At 48.3% G+C, this 22,886-nt stretch overlaps 1 protein-coding gene and 2 long non-coding RNA genes across 4 annotated transcripts; 2 read left to right on the top strand and 1 right to left on the bottom strand.

Moving 5' to 3' along the window:
- Positions 1 to 223: 223 nt before the first annotated feature.
- On the top strand, positions 224 to 2,785 carry LOC135899207 (innexin inx2-like). Its single transcript, XM_065428462.2, has one exon. The coding sequence runs from the start codon at positions 497 to 499 to the stop codon at positions 1,577 to 1,579; it is 1,083 nt and encodes a 360-aa protein (XP_065284534.1). The 5' UTR covers positions 224 to 496; the 3' UTR covers positions 1,580 to 2,785.
- Positions 2,786 to 10,980: 8,195 nt separating this feature from the next.
- LOC135899191 (uncharacterized) lies at positions 10,981 to 11,549 on the top strand. Its single transcript, XR_011514808.1, has 3 exons — positions 10,981 to 11,050; positions 11,221 to 11,364; positions 11,448 to 11,549. It is a non-coding gene; the product is annotated as an uncharacterized lncRNA (long non-coding RNA).
- A 1,413-nt stretch (positions 11,550 to 12,962) lies between these two features.
- On the bottom strand, positions 12,963 to 14,612 carry LOC135899154 (uncharacterized). Of its 2 annotated transcripts, XR_010563543.1 has the most exons (4): positions 14,474 to 14,612; positions 13,696 to 13,879; positions 13,063 to 13,139; positions 12,963 to 12,980 (listed from the first exon to the last, which is right to left on the bottom strand). It is a non-coding gene; the product is annotated as an uncharacterized lncRNA (long non-coding RNA). The 2 variants fall into 2 exon arrangements; XR_010563542.1 differs by lacking the exon at positions 12,963 to 12,980 and having other exon boundaries at positions 13,047 to 13,139.
- Positions 14,613 to 22,886: the final 8,274 nt, after the last annotated feature.

Below are 22,886 nucleotides of genomic sequence, written 5' to 3'. Positions count from 1 at the left end.
TTCTCGCAATGACAGGCACACGAACATAACAGCCACGCACTCACTCTTTGACAACACCAAGCACAAACACGCAACGCTGTAATAACACTGAAAACGCAAACACAGAAACCGACGCAACAACTGAGAAACTGATATGCGAAGCAGACGACACGCGCAGTCTGCACCCACCCGTGTGGCAGTGACCTCTGCCGGCCATCGTGGGCATTCATTGCAGGCGGCACCACGCTCGTCCATTGAAAAGAGCTGGCGCACGGTACACTAGCCAGTACATTCTAGGCACTATAGTTCCGCTGTCCGCGCCGTGCTGCTTTCCTGGCGCTCTCTTTTACCCGTTCTACGTGTTAGGTAGAGGGGAAGGGGCCGCTGCGCTTCTGCAACAAGTGTCAGTAGTGCGAGACGTTCGTGAACGCTGCGCGAGTGCTCCGCCGGCCGTCGCCGCTACTTTTGTTTGTTCTGGTAAGTGCGCGGCAGCCGGAGGTGCGGCGAAGCGGCAGCCATGGATAAGCTCTTTGGGAATCTCAAGGGCATTTTCAAGACTGACATCACCGTCATCGACAACAATGTGTTTCGGCTGCACTACAAGGCGACCGTGTGCATTCTCATCGCCTTCAGCATTCTGGTGACCGGCAGGCAGTACATCGGCGACCCCATCGATTGCATCAGTAAGGACGCGGTGCCGCCAAAGCTGCTCGACACCTTCTGCTGGGTACACACCACCTTTTCGGTCGCGGATGCCTGGCATAAGAAAGTGGGCGTCCAAGTGCCTTACCCCGGCGTAGACAACTACACGGGAAGCGAGAAGCGCGTCTACCATGCCTACTACCAGTGGGTCTGCTTCGTGCTCTTCCTGCAGGCTGTGCTATTCTACGTGCCTCGCTATTTCTGGAAGGCTGTCGAAGGCGGCCGTATGAAGGACCTCATCCTGGGCCTTAACAATCCGATCCTCCCTGAGGATGCAAAAAAACACAGTCGAAAACTGCTCGACGAGTACCTGGCCATCAATCTGAACAACCACAACATTTTCTTCCTCGGATACGTGATGGCCGAGGTGTTCAACTTCGTCAACGTCGTCGGCCAGATGTTCCTCATGGACATGTTCCTCGGGGGCGCGTTCTCCAGCTACGGTATCAAGGTGCTGCAGTTCACCGAATGGGACTGGTCCGTGCGATACGACCCCATGATCGAGGTGTTCCCAAGGCTAACGAAGTGCACCTTCTACCTGTTCGGTCCCTCAGGCGACGTGCAAAAGCACGATGCCATGTGCATTCTGCCCATAAACATCATCAACGAGAAGATCTACGTCTTCCTCTGGTTCTGGTTCATCATCCTCGCCTGCATGTCTGGTATGGTGCTCATTTACAGGGCGTTCATCGTCCTCCCCCGCATCCGCTTCATTGTCCTCTGGCTTCGCGCGAAGCTCGCCAACAAGGACTACGTGGAGCGCGTCTGCGACCGCTGCACGCTCGGTGACTGGCTCGTCCTGTACCTGCTGTGCAAGAACATGGATCCCGTCAACTTCCGAGATCTCATCAACGACTACGTGCGACGCCTCGACCACAAGAGCGTCGACTACGCATAGGCGCTGGCCGCGCAGTTTCTCTCGTGCGCGCGTTTCTCGAACACCGACGACCGACCGAAGCCGCGCGTTGAAGCTTCGGGCACGATGATTTGTAGCCGACCTTGACACCGGCAAGTCCGTGCCTCACCATTCCTCTATTCTTTATTCTCTCGTGAACCTCGAAGCTCGAGTTATCTGTCGGCATGCATGCGCTACGCTACTTCGAGGGAGACAAACAAAATGGCCTTAGCCGCCCGGAGCCAGTAATCTAGCCGAACTACTACTTTGACTTGAGCTGCCTTTACAGCATGCCTTCAGGCAAGGCATTGCAAGTGCCAAGATGATATGGAGGGAGCAATATCAGAGAAGCCTATGCTGCCACTGTTGTTATTTTTGTATGTGAGTGTGTTTTTTTTGGGTAATCACTGTCATGGTAGCTGTAAGCCTAGGAACAAATTACTTCATATGCGGTTGAACACTAGAACGAAAAAAATGCGTTGCTTTAGTTGTAAGCCGCTTTCTTTTTCCTTTTTTTTTCTGTCATCAAGAATCTCTATTCGCGTCGTTGCGATCGCTGCTTGAAGTACAAGCGTTCTGGTTTTTATTCCCGTTGTTTTTGCATCAGTTGCTATTCATACTCGTCGCGGTGAAGAGAAACAATAGTTTCATCCTTACTTTGTGTGTGTGTGTTTGCGTGTTACTCAGTGCCTTTGAGGTAACAGAATCCGAAGTCTTCCAGGTATTCTTGTGCATTCCTTGCAGCTTGGTCTCTTATTTAACGTTGCACAGAGACTGCGTTCGCAAGTATTCCCATTTGTTCCTGCAGAGTCGTACTTCTATTGTATTTTTTTTTTCGAACCATGATTTGTTATTGGAGATGGTGTCCGTTTCTTGCATATATCAGTTACATTATTAGTACAATATATAGCTTCAGCTAGTTCTATCTCGTTCTCTGGTTACCCGGAGAAGTGCCTTGTCAAACTTCTTTTATTTTTGTACGGTCGTACACTTGCCAGTTAGAAGAGAAAAAAAATAAGCGAGGATTGTGTATTGCCAGGGTGTTGTTTAAATGCTTTATTTGTGTACTGTGCGACGTCACATGTAAGACAAAAAAAAACAGGGAAACATTTTATATTTTGTGCGTGTGTACGAATGCGTGGAAATGCCACAAAGCAACAAATGTCTGGTTTACATGGTGCGACGAATAAATGTTACATACAAGACGTTCTTGAGCTGTGTGCCTGGTACGTGTATTCTTTCACTTAAGTTTATTTTCCAGATTAGCAGACCAATGTCACCACAGCTCATGCGCGGGGAGCTGCTGCGAGCGCCATGATGCTTGTAGCACTTGGCGGTACTTATTTTTTTATTGGTTGCATTGATTCCATTTATTCCGCTTACTTATCCATCAATAGCGTGCGGTCACTTGTTCCTTGTGTAAGCGTGGCAGGAACACCCACAACGTACTGACGAAGCTGCCGTAATCGCGCCTTTCTAGGGCGTGCTTGCGCTCAACCTTGCAGTTAAGGCCCAACCACTCGCAGCACGGGATACGCGTCTCGCTACGCGTTGTTCCGACTTTGCACCGCTGCACCACGATTACGACTTTGTGGTCCCGTAGCGCTCGTCACCCGTTTCGTGACAGAGCGTTGGTAGCGAAGACTCCGAGCCAGGCGTCGATGAGAACAACAAAAGGGACTTTATACACTATATACAAGTCATTATACAGGACATGAACGGGTCGGCACTGGGGCCGAGATCTCGCAGCAAACGCGACTGTTCCCGCACGGCGACGTCCGGCGAAAACGCGTGACACATCTCACCCCAGTCGAGAGCGGCACTGTGCTCCCGGTGGGTCGGCGGACCCGGTTTCGAGGCGGCCGCGTCCGGCCTTTTATAATCCCCGAGGAACCATTGTCACTCAACGGCCCAATACAAAGCCAGCACTCGACAGTCGTCCGAGAGGTCCAACCAGCGACCGCGCTGGCCACGCGGTTCAAAGTTCGCGCGCGCGGTGACCACCAGGCAAAAGGAGGTGCGGCGCCTGGCTGTCTGGCACTTGTGTGCATGTCTGAACATGCTGGTCGCCGATGCTTCTCCGCAGAGCACCGCTGCCTGACGGCTCAGCATCTTGACTTGTGAAGGGAGAATTAGGGCGCTCGCAGGATAGATTCTGCATCTTGCAGATTCGGAATCCGGGCTTGTGGTAATGGCACAACAGCATCCCCGCCCTCAGATAAGGCGCCGGGAAGACGAGCTGCCTCCACGTGGCTCGGATGCCAGGCGCGCACGTTCGTCAGGCTCGTCCAAGTTCACGTCCAGTGTCGGGACGCCAGGTAACGTCACGTGCTCAGGTCCGACTCGCCAGGACAGGAGCTCTGCTCACCGCGTTGTCGCCAAGGCACCTCGACCAGCTCCGCTCGGGTCGTTCCTAAGCCCTTGCTTCTCGCCACTGGTCGTGGTTGGTCGTTCTGCAGCTTGCAAAAGCGACCGGCAAAAGGCAACACCCAACACGAACAAGTGCCCTCTGTCTCCCGTCAAACACCAGACAAGGCCATAATCCAAACCAACCTAACTAAATTGCTATCCCCCTTTTTCTCTCCTGCAACAAGAGGCAACCCAGTTGAAAAACACAACATGAAATTTTGACAGTCTGTCGTATTTTGGGACGCTGTTTCTGTAGTTCTGTTGTCTGTAGTTCTGTTGTCTGTAGTGTGACGTCCTGTAGTAGAAAGCTCTGTAGTTCATGATCAATATTTAATTAAAAATTGACAGAGACCTCCTTAAGGCTATGTAAATTTGTTAGTACAAAAAAGAAAAATATAAAAGTGAAAAAAAAAATAAAAAAAAAACGTCCGCGGCAAGGATTCGAACTTGCGACCGCACGATTCCGAACCCGACATCTTACCACTGCACCACCGCTTTTTTTTTTCTTTATTCACAAAATGACATACATAAAAACACGTTGGACTACTTGGACCAACGTGACAATTAAGCTAAAATTTCTTGAAGTTCACTAATTCATCAAGATTACCCAACCAGTCAGGCGGATCTGCCTGTACACGATATATCCCACGTATGAAAATAATGCTTTCAACAAAATTTTCTCGCGCTGGGCGCGCATTCACATCGGCGTGCGTTACCGCCATCCGTGTCTTCCAAAGACTATGGAGGCCCAGGAGCATTATCATGTCATACGGAAAGCCCTGATGGCTGTCTACCGGCAGGAAACGTATACCCTGTGCTGTTATCGGCAGTTCCTTTTTAAGAGTTCTTTGCAAGACATCCCAATAAAAAATTGCATCCCAGCACTCAATGAAAGCGTGCTCAATGGTCTCCGGCTTGTTACATAGCGCACAGTTGGTCGTCCATGGTACAGATATTCCTTTGTCGGCTATCCATGTTTTGACCGGAAGGGTAGATGTATGCAATTTAAAGAAGAATGACTTTACGCTTGCTCTCACTGGCATCTTTTTAACTCTTTTTAAAACATCTTGTCCTGGGCTTCCATAGTATTTCATTCGGTACAATGGCACTGGCATCATAACGTCAACTAAATCCTTGTAAAGTTTCTTTCTTGTTACTGTGCTCAGGTACTGAAGGGAAAACCGAGCTTTTAATATTCGAAGGGAGTCGACTACCTCTCGCAAGTAGCCTTTAAGCCGGTAGTGTACAGGCTGTGCACTAGACACAATAAATTCAGGCAAAACGCTTTTCAAACGGGTCTGGATCATCGTACGCAAGAATGAATCACTTTGATCTCGTAAGAAGACAAAACGAGAAACAATCTGTCGTAAGAACAAATGCGACAATCCAAGACCACCATGTCGAACAGGACGAAACAAGTTGGTACGGCTGACCCTTTCCCAAGTGGAACCCCAGATAAAAACAGCAAAGACTCTAACTACTGTTTGTAATTTGTTTTTAATTGCCAAAGTGTGGTATGTCCTCCAATTTTTGTCGATGACCCGTGTGAATGTGCAGAAAATACACTGCACCACCGCTGACTTTCTTTTTTTTTTCTTTATTGCCGGCTTTGACACACACAAACAATACAGAAAAAGGAAAAATATGTCAACAAGGATTTTGCTGGCACGACATATCAAAATTTTTTCAATGCTGCAAGTTTATCTAGCATGTCAATCCATGTTGGTTGTTCAGGGAGTGCCCGATGGACATCCCTGAACCGTACTACAGATTCAATGAAGTGATCACGTGTAGGTCGCGAATTGACATCAGCATTGTTGAACTGCGCTCGAGCTTTCCACAAACTGTGGAGGCCCAGGAGCATTATAGCGTCATACGGAAAAGCCTCCGTTTCTACCGGTAAGAATCTTATTCCATGTGGATCTAAAGGTAACTCTTTTTTTAAAGTCCTTTGTAGCACATCCCAGAAAAAGATGGGATCCCAGCAATCTAGAAACGCATGCTCTATCGTTTCAGGTTTCTTGCATAAGAAGCAGTTAATGGACCACGGGACAAAAATACCCCTGTTATGCATCCATGTTTTAACTGATAATGTGTTAGTGTGTAGTTTAAAGAAAAAGGTTTTTACCGAAGGGTGTACTGGCATTCTTTTAACCCTTTTGAGGACGTCTCCTGGGCCTCCACGGTTAGACATACGGTAAATCGGTACAGGGAGCATAGTGTCAATTAGGTCCTTATACAGTTTTTTCCTAGTAATATTGGCGAGATACTGCACAGAAAACCGCACATGCAACATTTTGTACGCAAGCACAACTTCTCGCAGGTAACCTTTAACGGAACCATGCATTGCTTCACACGAGCATACAACAAATCCTGGAAGGTGACGACATAAAAGCACTTGCATGACTGTGCGAAGGAACACATCATTCTGGTCGCGAAGGTACATAAAGCGCGACACAACTTGTCGCACAAATAAATGTGCCAACCCAAGGCCCCCTTTCTTTACTGGCAAGAACAAGTTTGTGCGGCTGGACCTTTCCCAAGTCGATGCCCATATGAAAACGGCGAAGATACGGTGAATTTTTTGGATGTTGATCCGCGAAGCACACAGTACATTCATCACATACCATATCTTGGACGTAAGAAATAGGTTACAGACCGTGGCGCGCGAGAACATTGACAGCTGTCGCCCCTGCCACGTGTTAGTGTTTTCCTTTGCTCTCGCCACTTGTTCATTCCAGTACGGCTCCGGGTCGCGATAAGAGTCGAGAGGCACGCCTAGGTAGGTTGTTGCAGTGGTTGACCACCGAAGTCGAGCGAAGCAGTCTGGCGTTTCTTCCCATTCACCATGCCAAAACCCATAACTCTTCTCCCAGTTTATTTGCGCCCCGGTGCACTTGCAGAAGGATTCAACTACCGCCACGGCCTCACAAATACTATTTCTATTTGAACAGAATATGGCGATGTCATCGGCATACGCTAATATTTTCACCTGTGTGGACTGTAACCTGAAGCCAGTTATCCGTTCATTGTTTTGGATGGCCTTGCACAAAGGCTCAAGGTAAGCCGCGAATAGCAGGGGTGACAGCGGACATCCCTGCCTGACAGAAGACAGCACTTGCACGCTGTCTGTCAGGTCCCCGTTCACAATGACCCGAGTTGAGCAGTTAGCATACGCCATCCTGACACCATCTGTTATTACGCTTCCCACGTTGCAATGCTCTAATATGGCGAAGAGAACATCGTGGGAAACACGGTGGAAGGCTTTAGCGAGATCTAGTTGCATCATTGCCACTCCATCGCCAAATACATCGCAACATTCTAGCACACTTCGAGCTACGTGTATGTTCGTGGTGATGCTTCTACCCTTTATACCACAGGTCTGATGCGTGCCAACTAGCCTCGTTATCACACCCTGCAATCGTTTGGCCAATACCTTCATAAATATCTTGTAGTCGACGCTGGTAAGGCTTATCGGGCGATAAGACCCCACCAACTGACGTTTTTCAGGTGCCTCAGTTTTTGGGATGAGAACGATGTGCGAAGTTGTGAAGGACAGTGGTATATGTTTTTGCTGATACGATTCGGCGATAACTTTGAGTAGAATCTGGGCTATAATTGTTTTGAATGTTTTGTAAAATGCTACACCTAGGCCATCAGGGCCAGGTGCCTTGCCGACAGGTAGTGCATCTATTGCATCCTCTATTTCTTTCATGGAAATTGGCTGTTCCAAACGCGCTCTTTCTTCTTCTTCCAGCTTTGGCAGTAACGAAAGAAATTCCGCTTTAAAGCCCCCTATAATGGTGCGCGGTTGACCAAGCAATTCTTTGAAATGATCAGCGACGACGCGTTTGATTACACTGCGGTCCTCCGAAACGTCATTACCGTTTCTTATTTGCCGTATTTCCTTATTGCAAGCGTATTGTTTTTCGTCCGATAACGCACGTTTTGTGGGCGTTTCACCGGCCCACAACTTCTCGGCCCGTGCACGTATAACCGCCGCTCTGTACTTTTCTGCATCGATTCTCTCTAACTGAATTTTTATGTTTCTTATTTCGTTGGTGTAAGTACCTGGTTGGGAGCATTCTATGCCCGTAAGAAATTCAAGTTGCTCACGAAGCAGTGTTTCGTTTCGTTTGTCTTCATAACGCAATGTGCTACTTCTTTCGATGGCTTTCATTTTTACTAATTGCTTAAACTCCTCCCACTCTACACCAATACTTGAAGATTGCACTGCGAGTAGCTTCTTTAGCTTCTCATCTACATCCTTAACGAAAACCTGATCCTCCATCAACTTCGCATTAAGTTTCCAAAGTTCCCACTTGAAGTACTTCTTGTTTTCTTTTTTACCAAAGGTTGCAATAACTAGACAATGGTCACTGAAAGACACTGGCTTAACCTCGTACGATGTGCATAGTGGCACAAGTTCAAGCGACACATACAGCCTGTCCAATCGTGCATGGCTATCGCCTTGAAAATGTGTGAATTGCGGACGCGCACCATTTGTGACAACACTTCCAATATCTTCTAAGTTGTGGTCGTGAACTACAACATTCAAGACCTCCGAACTCTTATCTCGCACTGGCAAACCTTTTACACGGTCTACCGAACGACAAACAGAATTGAAGTCCCCCAACAAAACTAGTACTTTTTCACAATCGAGATACATCTGAAAACGCTCAAAAAACTCTTTTCTCTCCGCCTCGACATTTGGAGCGTAAGCACAAATGACACGGAAATTCAGACCATATTGGAAAAAATCGACAACCAGGAGGCGTCCACTTTGGCACGAAAAGAGCGATTGCATAGTTATACCGACACTATTGGGGAGGAAAAGGGCACAACCACCAGAGGCACCGACAGAATGACACACACAAACATCATAATGCTGACGGAAAGTGGACACCATTCGATCAGTCGCTTCCTGGCTATCAATTTTGGTTTCTTGGATTGCCACCACGTGTAGATTATTTTCTAAGAGAAGGCGACTAAGTTGACACTGTCGCCTTCTTCCTCCAAGACCTCGTACATTCAGAGTCGCTACACGTAGTGCTTCAGGAAGGTGGATCGCCATATCGAGAGAAAAGAAACCCTATCTTATGGTGTCTACTCTCACGACAACATCGCACGCCCCCAAACCCCATTTCGGGATCTACAGCACGAAACTACGGAGGCGGTTTCCCCGCCTGCCGTGAATCGGCCGGAATGTTCGGCCGCAGTTTCCAGGACGCTCGCCTCATACCTGCTGCTTTAAAAGGAGGCTCATCACCGCCTATTTCATCCTGTTGCGACGCCTTGCTCACGGCCTCATCGTGCGACCGCTTTCCGGCCATGTTGCTGGACCCTTCAGGGGAAAAGTCCATGGGCTCCGCCACCGGTTGGGTGGCGTTCTCCGAAGACGCGTCAAGGCCAGAATACATGGAGCGAACTTTCACGACGAAGTTCGGGCGGCAGAAAATCTGCCGCGGCGCGACGCCGTATGTTCGTCGGGCTGCGCTACATGGAGCGAAGATAGGCCGGCCGCCGCCGGCGAGTCGCTGCGTTGTTATCAGTGTGGCTAGACGAGGCAAATGCGCTGTCGTGAAACACATGACAAAAAAATACTTTAACGACAATTATTATCGCTTTTGAATTACGGAACACTCTAAAAACGCGTAAAATTTTGTTTCGAAATGATTTCTAGTCTTTTTTATGTGTTTGGGACATTCATGTGCCGATGTAGTTTAATGAAAGCGGCGATGCTATGCGTTGTGGCAACACTGGGCGGGTAAACAACTTTCGGCTCCTCGAACACCGCGGCTCTGTTCTGTGGCTCAACGCGCGCGCGGCCGAAGCAAGCAGACCCTAAAGTAGCACACGTGAACTTGCCTAACCATGGCTCTTATTCGGAGCCTCCTCCTTCAGAAGAAGAAATTATTGTTAATGAAGTTAATAGAACTTCAAAGAAAAAAAAGGCAGCGTAAACACTGGGTGCACCAGGTATGGCAACAGAGAAAAAAAGAAGGAGAGTACCACACCGCGGTATGTACCGGTTTTTGTTTCCTACAATTTGCGAAATTGCCGCTGACATGTAAGTGTAAACAGCACAGAGTGTACTGGTCTGATGCATCACCCTTGTATGAGGCGTTTCATTCAGCAGTTTGTGGCTAAAAACTTCTTGCCGCGCTGGTGGTCTGAGCAATATCAAATGGGTCATCTCCATCCGCCTAGACTCAAGAGTTAGTAATGGACATAGTGCGTCAATCTCCTCCGTCTCATTTCCGATTCGGCGCTAGCGATTACGCCAGCCGTCGGGAGAAATTTTTGTCTTTGGGTGCTGACGGCAGGTGACGTAACCTTTTTAAAATGGTGAGGGCCGCGTCGTTGATGTATGTATTTATAGCTTTTGGCAGCTGAGCAAGACTTCATGAATTGCTCCCTTAGAATAAAAGAAGAGAAAAAGAAGGTACATACACCAGTCATAAAGTGCTTTGTAAAAGACTATACATTTAAACAGTTCAATAATGTTCTTGTTTTACTCCAACCGTTCCAGTTCCAAGTCATGAAAAAGGATGCAGACCCCACCATGTTTTTCAGATACTATAGAATGACACCACCCAAGTTCAACGAACTGCACGAACTGGTGAAAAGCGACTTGGTGAAGTCGTTCTTGTGTCGCGAACCTTTGTGTTCTGAAGAAAGGCTGGCCATCACCCTCAGGTACAGCGTCGATTGCAATATGACGAATGCTTTCACATACTAGGGCTCTTCGATTTACAATCTCGGACTCGCCGCGGAATGTTTGCGGGTAGTCCTAGGATTTCCCACGCCAGAGGAATATATGCTAAAAACGAATGCTACACTGCTTCTCGGGGAGTCGACGGTGAGTCCGAGTCTGTAAATCGAAGAGCCCCACTGTTTCACCTCATTGATTGAGCGTTTTTCTATGTGCGCAGGTACCTCTCCTCAGGGAGTGCAATCAAGCAGATTGCAATGAATTTCAGAGTTGCGCCATCAACATGTCGTGTCGTCATTCACCACACCTGCAAAGTTCTCTGGCGGCACTTACAGTCGCTGTACCTACCTGTGAGTATGGCTGGCCTTATTTTTGTTTATACTCTTTTTTGTGAAGCGAATCACGGGCGTAACAGGTATTAAGAGCGTTAAATACTCAGAAGTGAAGTTATTTCTGTTTAAGCGATGTCATGCATTGCAACCTGTTCAAAATGCACTGCTTTCTTGTTTGTGTAACCTAGGAGCCAGGACTTGCCCAATGGCAAAACATCGCTGAGAAATTCAGCAGGCGCTGGAATTTCCCCAATTGCATCGGGGCAGTCGATGGCAAGCACATCCAAATTAAGGCGCCACCAAACTCTGGCAGCAAATATTTTAACTACAAGGTATAGTATTCAAAGTACTTTTTTTTGCAACGAACTGGTCTGTGCTGCTTCTAATAACGTGAATGACTTTTTACATACTCCAGGGCACATTCTCTATCGTGTTGATGGCGATTGTTGACGCCAGCTACCGCTTCATCATGGTCGACGTTGGGGCTGCAGGCCGGCACAGTGACGGGTGTGTGTTCAAGGCAAGTTCATTCGGAAGGCAGCTTGGAAATGAAGACCTGAACCTCCCAGTACCAGCACGTCTCCCAAACAGCAACAACGTTGCACCTCACGTGTTTGTTGGGGACGAGGCATTCCAGCTTCGACCTGATTTCCTGCGCCCGTACCCAGGAAAACACCTGACGCCGACCCAGAGGGTCTTCAACTACAGGCTGAGCAGAGCAAGGTATGGGGAGGGGGTTTCCGGCAAGCCTCCATTCACCATAGGAAGACAACTTGTGCTTCGCTAAGCACGGATTACACAAGCATACTGAAGTTTGCCTGTGTTCCTTACTTTCTCTGTATTATTATACTCTGTATTATTCGCACTTTGGTGAACTGCACGTCCCAGTGGGGTTAAAAGAGGAAAGGGTACTAGTCGGAGAAAACAGAGCAACGCAGACATGACATTTACTTGCATTTTAAACACCCATGCTGGTCTGCGGTGAGTCAAACCAGATGTCTACAGCAACTTTTTGCTGTGCAAAGAAGTTATTCCAACTGAATTTAAAAGATGGTTGCTTGTCAGCAGATTGTTCCTAGCTTTATTTTTGGGAACACTGGAGTTCTTTTTTTTAATATATGCCTTAAAGGCTTTGGCAGCATTTGAACAATCTTTTATTAATGCGCGAAGTGTATTTTTTCCAGGCGCATCGTCGAAAATGCTTTTGGCATTCTGGCTGCACGATGGCGAGTTCTACTTGGCCGCATCAACCTACTGCCCGACAATGCAACTTATGTTGTCCTGGCGTGCTGTGTGCTCCACAACTTTCTGTGTGCGGCAAGTGAGGCAACGTACTGTCCGCCAGGCTATGCAGATGTGGAGGACGACTATGGCAACATTGTTCCAGCTCAATGGAGGACTGAAATCCAGAGGAGAGACTTGCTTGACTTGGAAGCAACACCGTCAAGGAACTATAGTGCGAGTGCTGCGGCAACAAGAAACATGTTCGCGCAGTACTTCATGAATGAAGGTGCTGTGACGTGGCAGTGGGCGCATACTGGCCTCCCACCACCTCAAAAAACTTAGGCACAACATCTGCATGCATGAGGTTTTTATTGAGGTTCTTCGAACGTGTATTTCTTTAAAAAATCTAAGAGTTCAAGTTCCATTTGTGACTTTAGCCTTTTAGGGCAAGAGCGAAACTTTTCTGCCAACAGCTGTCCGTACAAGGCTCCTTTGTCGCTGTTAGCGACTATTTGGGCGTCAACTCTGTCCAGTTCTTGTTCCCACGTACCCCTGTTTGCCTTCTGGGCTCGCCTCCTCCTCGGAGGTTCTGATACAAGTTTTATGGAGCTGGAGTGTAATGCTGCTGTGTCGTCACTATTCGACGTCCTTGCCTCAACACTACTTTCTTCTACGAAGCTTGTAGGGGCACGGCAAATCTCGTCCTCTTGTTCTTCCTGCGCTCCTGGACAAAAGAAAAAGCCAAAGCAGCGTAAACATCCTCAGCACTGACTCTAATGATTAATAACTCCAGCCGTAACTTTTACCTCCAGTGTTGTACAATCTCTCGAACACTTCCTCAGCGGTTTCAGTCGCAGCCGGCTGAGAAATGTTGGATATGGTACTGAAAAAATACAACCAGCTTTATAAGAAGCGTGTCGACTGTAGATCGGTGTTTTGTGGCATAGAAGAGAGGGCCCTGTGTGTGTGTGAGCGTGCGCGCGAGTGCAGACTTTCCTTATTTTAATTTTTCCCATGTTATTATTGTGGATTGTTTGAGGTGAAAAGGGATCCATTGGGAGCACCTTCATTGTAATTTTGTAATCCTGTATTTTCCCCGTCTAATATTTGTGTATTCGTTTTTTTCCATATTTCAGTTCAGTGATGGCCCAGTACCTGTAGGAGGCTTACATATGTATATATAAAATTAGTAATGGCACATATGGAAATGTGAGCAATCTGTTTTCATTTGCATTAGCTTGCATACTACCGGTTTGACACAAGCAACTAGCTCGCACGTGCATGATGAAGTACCAGTTGCTTTCATGTATTGTAGAATTCTAACTTTAAATGAGCCAGGTTGCTTCGCCTGTGCAATAACTTTTACACTTAAACAAAACAATTCATTTGCTTGCATGCAAACCTTAAACGACCAAGTCAAACAACTAGAAGGCACTCACCTGGCCACTTCCGCCTGATCTTTTAAGAACTTCAGCAAGGTGAAATAAGGCCAGCTCACGCTTGCATCATTGATTCCCTTCGCGTCACTTGCACCTGAGCCACTCGGGGCGCCGTGTTTGTGCACCCGGTACTTTTTGGTGAATGTATCCCGCAGGCTCTTCCACCTAGCCTGTAGATTTTTTTCTGGAAGTACAGCAAAATTATTAGCTCACAGCTACCTTCGCGTGCCAGCAACTAGCAAGGGAGCAGCATCAATTTGAATGCTATCACCTGACTACTATCACCTGAATATTATTTCAATGCTATCACACTCCTCTGTCCTTGGCTTGCCGCGGCGAACCATATAGGTGTGCACAAAAAGTATTAACGTAGCTAAGGGTCACGCGCCCAATAGTGGGCCGAAACTGCTGCGCCCAACCACATCCGCGCGCCCAACATCGCCGCACATACAGCTCAGCCTCTTGTAGCGGTTGCAATCTTTCCTGTAGATAATCGTTGCATCGTCGCGCGATTGCATGGGATCGCTGTTCATTCACTGATTACGAGAGGTAACAACCTTCGTTCGCTCGAGAGAACACGCAACTGGCGTACGGGCACCACCACAGTAACATGCAGGGCGCGCGGCGGTTGGAGTTGAATGTGTTTTGACCACGGCGAGCTATGATGAAAAGTGGGTACTTTGAACGGGTGACACTCCCTTCTTAGCGAGAGTGACATAGTTGCAGAAAGCCCACCCTGCATGCGGAAACATAGAGGCACTAATATTTGTAAACATACCTTGCAGGTCGCATCCTATTTCGGCGGCAACTTCTTCCCACGCCTGAGCCTTCTTTCTTTGATCTTTGTAGTCATAGCGACTGCAGTCCCACAGGATGGCACGCTTCTGAACAGCCGAAATTAACTTGTCGTTAAATTCCAGCCGCGCCGCTTTGGATTCCATGAATACGAAAAGCGGGAGACCGGCGTGAACGATAGAGCGGGATCGGAATGCACGGACAAGCGGGGAAGCGTAGACGGAAGTCGTTTCGGATAGTGAGACCTGATTGGCTCGCTTTGGGGCGCCGCTCGTTTGCCGCTTCCGGTATCGTCGCCGCCCGACGAACTTATCTGCGCCAGCTAGATCGGCGGCGAACGACGATTTCTCCGCCGCCGCGCGTCGCGCGTACGCCGCCGGGCGTCGAACGCCGACTATTCGTCGCATATTCGCTCCATGTATTCTGGCCTTCAGGCGTTTCCGCTGCATTCTTTGACGCCGCCATGGCGTCCTGTGCCGGAGGTAGAGGCGTCTGTCTAGGAGATGCGCGAGCCTTGGGTTGCGCGTCCAACTGATGCGCCCTAGGAGCAGCCGACGTGCTCTCCTGCACCGCTGATCCGCTAGCTTCTTTCGATGCCTCCTCCGCGTCAGCCTCATCCATGAGAAGTGCTGACGTCTCATCGCTGCTCATTGGCCCGGCGACGCTGGCGTACGTCCGTGCGCAGTGGCCCTCGTCGTGTCCAAAGCGACGGCACGAACCACACCGTGGAATTTGACAGTCACGCCGAATATGACCTGTGCCACGGCAGCGAAGGCACAGGGGTGGCCGGCCCGATACGACAACAAGCGCCAGCTCTCCAGCAACGGTCACCTGGTGCGGCAAGTCGTCGAGCTTCACGCCAGCGTTCAACTTCAAGGTCACCATCCTCGTAGTTGACCCCTTATCAGACACGCCGTGAGCGCGCCACAGCTCTCTTGAGATGTCCGTCACCTTCCCAAATGGCGAGAAGGCGAGACGCACGTCTTCGTCTGGTACGCTGTGAAGGAGCCAGTGCAGCTTCATTCGAACATCCCGGTTTGCAGGGTCGATCACGAGACATCTCGCATTTTTCACTTTCAACTCGCCGATGTTGACAATCTTCTTCGCGGCGTCGGCATCCTTGAATGTAACCGCCCACACATGACTCATGCGGTACGCGCCTAAGGCGATAACTTCCGGCAGGAGCGAAAGTGGAGCAAGCGCGTCACGAAAATCTTCCACCCGGTATGGGCGGGCACTGATGTCCCCGTGCAGGAAAACGGTGTTTAAGACAAGACGACCTGTAGGCAAAGTAGGCAGTACGACCTGGTATTCGTTGTCCGATGCAATAGCCCTGTTTCCGCGACCAGGCATGGCCGCTGTAGCCGCTCCGACGGAGCCCGTCATCGCACGTCCGTCACGCTCGGTGGCCGGAAGTAGACTCCCGCACCACCGCTGACATGTCCTTCAAGAGTAAATTTTTGGCCATGTGAACAGTACGATGTGCTGATGCGCTGATGTTTACATTGCGTTTTAAGGGTCAAGATGCGCTATCACTCCACCGCGTCAAGTGCCGCATCTCTAGAAGACCAAGAGTGTTCTTACCATCGACAGGTACATCGTGGAGTGCTAGAACATCGATTTTGATGTACGATATCCATATTAAATGAGAAATTCAGAAATAGACAGTGGTGACTGTTAGGGTTGTTTCTGCTAATTTCGACAGTTGTCGCTCTTTCTTTACACTTTCGAGCGCGCATATAATTCGTGTGTTCAATGCAAAATAGCCACATAAACATTCGTGGATGAGTGTTCTTTCTGACAGCATACTGGCTTCTCACGGCAGCGCTGTACCAGATTAATGTGACCCGAGCGAGACAGCCTCTCACGCAACTTTGTGGAACAACCCAAAACTTCTTTTCCGCTTCGCATAAGTTTGGGAAATATTCCTGGGAAATTAACTAATGTGTCAGTGTAACAGCACATGTAAGTCCACAGGCCTGTGTGCCACATTTTACCAAATAAAACAAAACGGATGCGCAGCCATTCCCGCAGATGGTACGATTTTGATCAGCGGCCGATTTTAAGGAGACCGGCAGGGCGTTGCTGGTGCCGCGTCGCCACGGCACAATTATAAGTATTGGCCACGTCGACTTTAATACCGGTGTCGGTGCTATCAGCATTGCCGGCTTCAGAGAAGCGCGATTGAATACCACGCAAGAGAAAAGTACAGTGTACATCACCGATCTGAAATTGACATACAATTTTAAAGGGCCGCGACGGAAGGCGCTTCTGTTGCGACTCCAGAACTCTTGGCCCTCGCTACCGAATGTTTCTGTTGCGACGTCAGAATTGGTGTCGTAACGTTGGAGTCGCTGTCACGATATAAAGCTGTTGTTCCGACTTCAGAACTCTTGTTGTCGCGACAGAACCTTTCTGTTGCGACTTCATAACTCTTGGCCTTCGCGACAGAATGCTTCTGTTGCGATATCAGAATCTCTGTCGTAACGTCAGAGATGTCTCAATTAAGAAACGTCAGGAACTTCTGTCGCACAACAGAATTTCTGTAGTTGCGGCAGGAATTCCTGTTGTCTTTTTCAACTGGGATTTTTTAAACTGAGTTATGTCTTCACAGTAGGTTATGTGTCAAAACGAAATTCCGTGCTACATATATGTAGTACACACTACAGAAGCTTGTCGCATAATTTCAGTGCACTTCTGTTGTCATCATTGGGTACATGTTGCGGCGATAGGTTTCTGTCGTACAACAGTTCTGTGTAGTACAACAGAAGTTTGTCGCATTACTTCAGGAACACTTCTGTTATGACAACTGCGGGCCTGTTGCAACGATAAGTTTCTGTCGTACACCAACAGTTCTCTGTAGTACAACAGAAGTTTGTCGCATTACTTCAGGAACACTTCTGTTGTGACAATTGGGGGCCTGTTGCCACTATAGGTTTCTGTAGTATTTCAACAGCTCTCTGTAGCACTACAGAATTTTCTTGAGTTACTTCAGGAACATTTCTGTTGAGACAACAGGGTGCCTGTTGTGCTGACAAATTTTCTGTAGTACTACAAAAATCTGTTGTAGAGCTTCAGCTTTCTGTTGTAACAACAGACATACGACAGAGTGTACTTCTGTAGTCACAACAAGAAATGTCTGTTGTACATCAGAAAAGTCTGTCGCTCCGTCAGGAATCTGTAGTTACTACAGAAAAATCCTGTTGTACAACAGAAATTTCTGTAGTTGCGACAGGAATTCCTGTTGTCTTTTTCAACTGGGAAGTGTACGATCTGGTACACGAGGATCAAACAACCAATTTTCAAATTAACAACACACCAAAATATCAGAAACAATTATTAATCAGCAATAATAACGACAAATAGAATGGTCCCCTTGAAATCACTTGGACCGAAAACATACTACTGAGGAAGCAAATGAGGTCATTCATTTTTCCCGGCGATATTTTCGCGGAATCCGAAGCTGCTTATATTTGCGACCCTGCTTATCCGTGTAGCGGCGGTACAATAAGCCAGATTCCTTGCCAAATGAAACCCTCTTTTTTCACTCCCCGTTTGACGCTCTTCCTCAGATCGGCTAGTGAACAGTCTTCCTGTTGCTCGCGAATCAGAGTTTCTCTTTCAACTGCCGCCTGCTCCTGCCAGCTGGCGGAAACCGGAGCGAGTGTGGAGCCCGCGTCGCCTAATTGCGGCGTCGCGTCTATATCGCGGCTAGCACTGCACGCGTCACTCCCACTCACTTCCAGGACCCGCTCGCCTAGGCCAGCCTCCGAGCTCTGCCTCTCCCGTAACTGCTCGCCACTCAAGTTACCTTGATCAGTCCGTGTGCCGCACCGCCTTTCGCTCACCGACGCAAAGTCAAGTTCCCTCGACAGCGGGCGCGCTTTGGATCGCGTGAGCGCCATGTCGCCACGTCGGCAAAGAATGATTTGCCCTGATCCTTCAGCAGCTGCTCCTAGTTATTTGAGAAGAGGTAGGAAAAGTGCTCCGGGAGGGCGGCAGACACAGCGGCTTCTGTGTTAAGTTTCCCAAACTCTCCTTCAATGATAACCGTTGCGATCGGTAAACATACACTCTCCTCCTCGGCCACTTGCCGTATCCTAGCGCACTCTCCCGTAAAATCACTCGAGGATACGAAAGACGGGTGGACAACGTCCATAGTTGCTGCAGAGTCCCGAAGTGCACGGCACTTCTTACCGTTTACCTTAATTTCCTGCACATATGGCTCCAATAGCCATAGGTTTTTGTGCGTTTCCTGTATTGTTGCAAAAGCAATTTTCTCTGGGCAGCTCGCAGCGATGTGCCCTTGCTTTCTGCAATTGTGGCAGGTTAACGGTTTCCGTTTTTCAAAAGAACGCGTCGTATCGTTTCGCTGTTTCGGACCATCCTCATCATTCTGAGATGCATTCTGTCCTTCCCTTACAGTTTCTTTGGGAAGGGACTCGTCTTCCCGAAACTCGCGACGCGTGATTTGCTTCCGTTCGTCGGGCTTCCCGGAAAACCCATCTCTTCTATCAGCTTTTTCTACGCGCACTGCCTTGCTGTGCAAGCTGCAGCGGGTGTAATACTCTTCCGCTAACTCTGCTGCCTTGTTTAGCTTAACCTCCTTTAGCCTATCTTGCAGCCAGAGCCTGACATCCTCATCAATGCAACGGTAGAACTGCTCCAACGCGATGCATTCGACGATTTTGTCGCGGTCGTCGTAAACCTCTTCACCCTTCAGCCATTCCACCAGGTCGGCTTTTAGACGAAACGCGAAGTCGACATTCGACTCCTTGCCCTTTTTTGCATACCGGAACCTCTGCCGGAAAGCTTCGGGCGACAATTTGTACTTCCGCAGTAGCGCTTCCTTCACATCACTGTAGCTCTCAAACGCCTCTTTCGATAAGCAAGTTATTACGTCTGACGCCTCCCCAGGAAGCAAGGCTAACAGATTCTGTGCCCAGAGTGATCGCTCAATGCTATTCCGTTCGCACACGTGCTCAAATTTCACGAGGTACTTGGCCATATCCTCTCCGACGACAAAGGGTGGGAGTTGATCGCGTATTCTTGGAACGTTAGAAGTGAGACTAGGCGCCGGCGAGCTATTGCGGGTCTCCAACTCTCATTTTAAGCTCGTGCTGGCGACGTTCCCTCTCTCTCCTTTTCTCCTTTTCCTCCTCGCGACGTTCCTTTTCTGCCTGCCACTCCCGACGTTCCTTTTCTGCCTGCCAACTCCCGACGTTCCTTTTCTTTCCTTTCCTCCTCGCGACGTTCCTTGATATCCTCCCAGGCCTCTGTGGCTTCCTCAGCCGTTACGTCCCCAGTCCTCATGAAGGATCGCATTCTTTCTTTTGGTTGAGCCCAACTCAATGCCCAACTCCTCACAAATTTCGAGAAGTTCCTTCGCTTTGTACTTCTCCATCGTTCACACTGTCCTCCTGCTGTTTACCCTTTTTGAATATACCTGCCGTACGCTACTATAACACTACTAGTAAGACATATGCAAGTATTTCACACACTGCCCTGTTTACGCCCTCAGCATCCCCTGGTTTTCAAAACACTCTTACTAGGCTTGAAACACACAAGGTTATCACAATGCAACACCTAATCCTTCCCTAAGCTACTATAACCTGTGTCAGAGAAAGTCTGGGTGTTTGAGGTAAACTTCAGGCACTCACCGCGCCGAGGTAGCTGATGCCGGTCAATCCCGTAGCTGCCATCCACTGTTACGACTTTGCACCGCTGCACCACGATTACGACTTTGTGGTCCCGTAGCGCTCGTCACCCGTTTCGTGACAGAGCGTTGGTAGCGAAGACTCCGAGCCAGGCGTCGATGAGAATAACAAAAGGGACTTTTATACACTATATACAGGTTATTATACAGGACATGAACGGGTCGGCACTGGGGCCGAGATCTCACAGGAAACGCGACTGTTCCCGCACGGCGACGTCCGGCGAAAACGCTTGACACATCTCACCCCTGTCGAGAGCGGCACTGTGCTCCCGGTGGGTCGGCGGATTCGGTTTCGAGGCGGCCGCGTCCGGCCTTTTATAATCCCCGAGGAACCATTGTCACTCAACGGCCCAATACAAAGCCAGCACTCGACGGTCGTCCGAGAGGTCCAACCAGCGACCGCGCGGGCCACTCGGTTCAAAGTTCGCGCGCGCGGTGACCTCCAGGCAAAAGGAGGTGCGTCGCCGGGCTGTCCGGCACTTGTGTGCATGTCTGAACATTCTGCTCGCCGATGCTTCTCCGCAGTGCACCGCTGCCTGACGGCTCAGCATCTTTACTTGTGAAGTGAGAATTGGAGCGCTCGCAGGATGGATTCTGCATCTTGCAGATTCGGAATCCGGGCTTGTGGTAATGGCACAACAGCGTGCACGTAAGCGAGACGGGTGATGAAGGGAAGGGCGTCCAGCCACACGATACGCGCACACGTGCGCGCTTCGCTGCGCGCAGCACAGGGCTGACAGGCTAGCGGCCCAGCGATGGCGAAAACGGTCGTCTTTGGCTTTCAGAAAAGTTTATCTTTAATTTCATTATGGCTAGCCATTTTTATTTAATTTATCAATGTTAGAGCTAGTACATTGTTTTTAAGTTGAGAAATGCACGATGTTCGTATCTACGCATCTTTATTCTGTATAGCTATCTTCGAGTTGACCTCGTCAAAATAGCGTGTCTGTTCTTTTCACTAATGTGCGTAGCGTTTCCAACAAGCGAACAGCTTTATCTTCAACTATCGATTTTTGGTCCGCTGACGTTATTGTCCTTACTGAAACTTGGCTTGGCTTACTGAAACTTGAGAACGGTGAAATATTCGACTGCTAAAGTGCTTATAACATCTACAGGTGTGACCGCGATATCCGGTCAGGAGGGGCGTTTTGATTGCCATCAAAGATAACCTAAATTCATCTGTTGACATTACATCACCCCTAGAATTAGTCTGTGCGCGCGTGAGCATTTCAGACCGTCCCTTTATATTCTGTGCATGTTATAGACCACCAAATTCGTCCTCTACATTTTCTGCAGATTTCCATGATGTCCTTAAATTGATTGTTAGGTTTCCCAACTCTCCGTTATTTATTTTGGCGGACTTTAATTTTCCAGATATAATATGGGAGACTGACTGTGGTAATTTTAAACGTGTTTCAGCCGAGTCCATTGAATTCTTAAATTTGTGCTTTGACTTCAACTTAACACAGCTGGTCCACAAACCAGCCCGAGTCACTCCAACATCTTTTAACACACTTGACCTAGTGCTGTCTACTACCCCCGATCTAGTTTCCTCCTTAACTTATCTTCCTGGGACAAGTGATCATTCATTGCTGCAGTTTGATTTAAAAACGCGCTTTTCTTACACAAAGAAGGTTAAGGCAATTCGCGATTATTCCAAAGCTGATATTCCCGCAATTACGCAAGAAATGGAGCATTTTATGGATGCAGTGATGCCCTATTTCGACCAACGAACACTTGAAGAAAATTGGTCCCTTTATAAGTGCAAACTGTTATTCCTAATTCGAAAATATGTTCCGCAACGAAAAATACACTGTAATCCCCAGTCGCCTTGGTTTACGGCCGCCTTGCGCCGTCTTCGGAACAAGAAAAAATGGTTATTTCGTTCCGCAAAAAACTCTGACCCGATTCGTTGGTCCGAATATCACCGCATCAACGATGAATATTGTAGCGCCATTTCCCAAGCTAAGCAAACCTTTTTCAACATTTAATTACCATCATACTTACATGTCAACCCCCGTAAATTCTGGAATGTTGTTCGTGGTAATACACTAGCCGCAATAAAATTGTCCCAGTCTAACACCCCTGTTCAAAGTGATGAGTGTTGCACAATTTTTAATGATATATTTGCTTCCTTTTTTCATGACGCTGCACCTATGCGTTTGCCACCTTCAACGACAGTTTATGATACCCCAATGGATTCAATTCTTATAGACTGGGTGGGCATTAGAAAACTAAACGGTAATTTGAAAATATCTTCGTCGGCGGGTTCAGATGAAATTAATTCAAAAATACTAAAGTGTACTGAACTGTATTCATCAATTATTATTTCTAGGATATTCCAACAATCATTACACTGCCCATCACTACCAAGCGACTGGAAGGTGGGGAAGGTGGTTCCTGTTCACAAATCAGGTAACACACATTGTCCCGAAAACTACTGTCCCATATCACTAACCAGCATTCCCTGTAAGATTCTGGAGCACATAATATATTCCCACATAGTTGATTTTCTTGAGACGAACTCTTTTTTTTAACAACAGTCAGCATGGCTTTAGGAAATCCTTCTCCTGCGAAACGCAACTAGCTTGCTTTACTAACGACCTCTTTTCTAACACCGACTTAGGATTTGACACCGATTGCATCTTTATCGATTTTGCTAAAGCCTTCGATACCGTAT

Source organism: Dermacentor albipictus, chromosome 5 (assembly GCF_038994185.2).
Source record: "Dermacentor albipictus isolate Rhodes 1998 colony chromosome 5, USDA_Dalb.pri_finalv2, whole genome shotgun sequence".
Classification (NCBI taxonomy): Eukaryota; Metazoa; Arthropoda; class Arachnida; order Ixodida; family Ixodidae; genus Dermacentor; species Dermacentor albipictus.
This window is presented reverse-complemented; position numbering and strand designations above follow the sequence as displayed.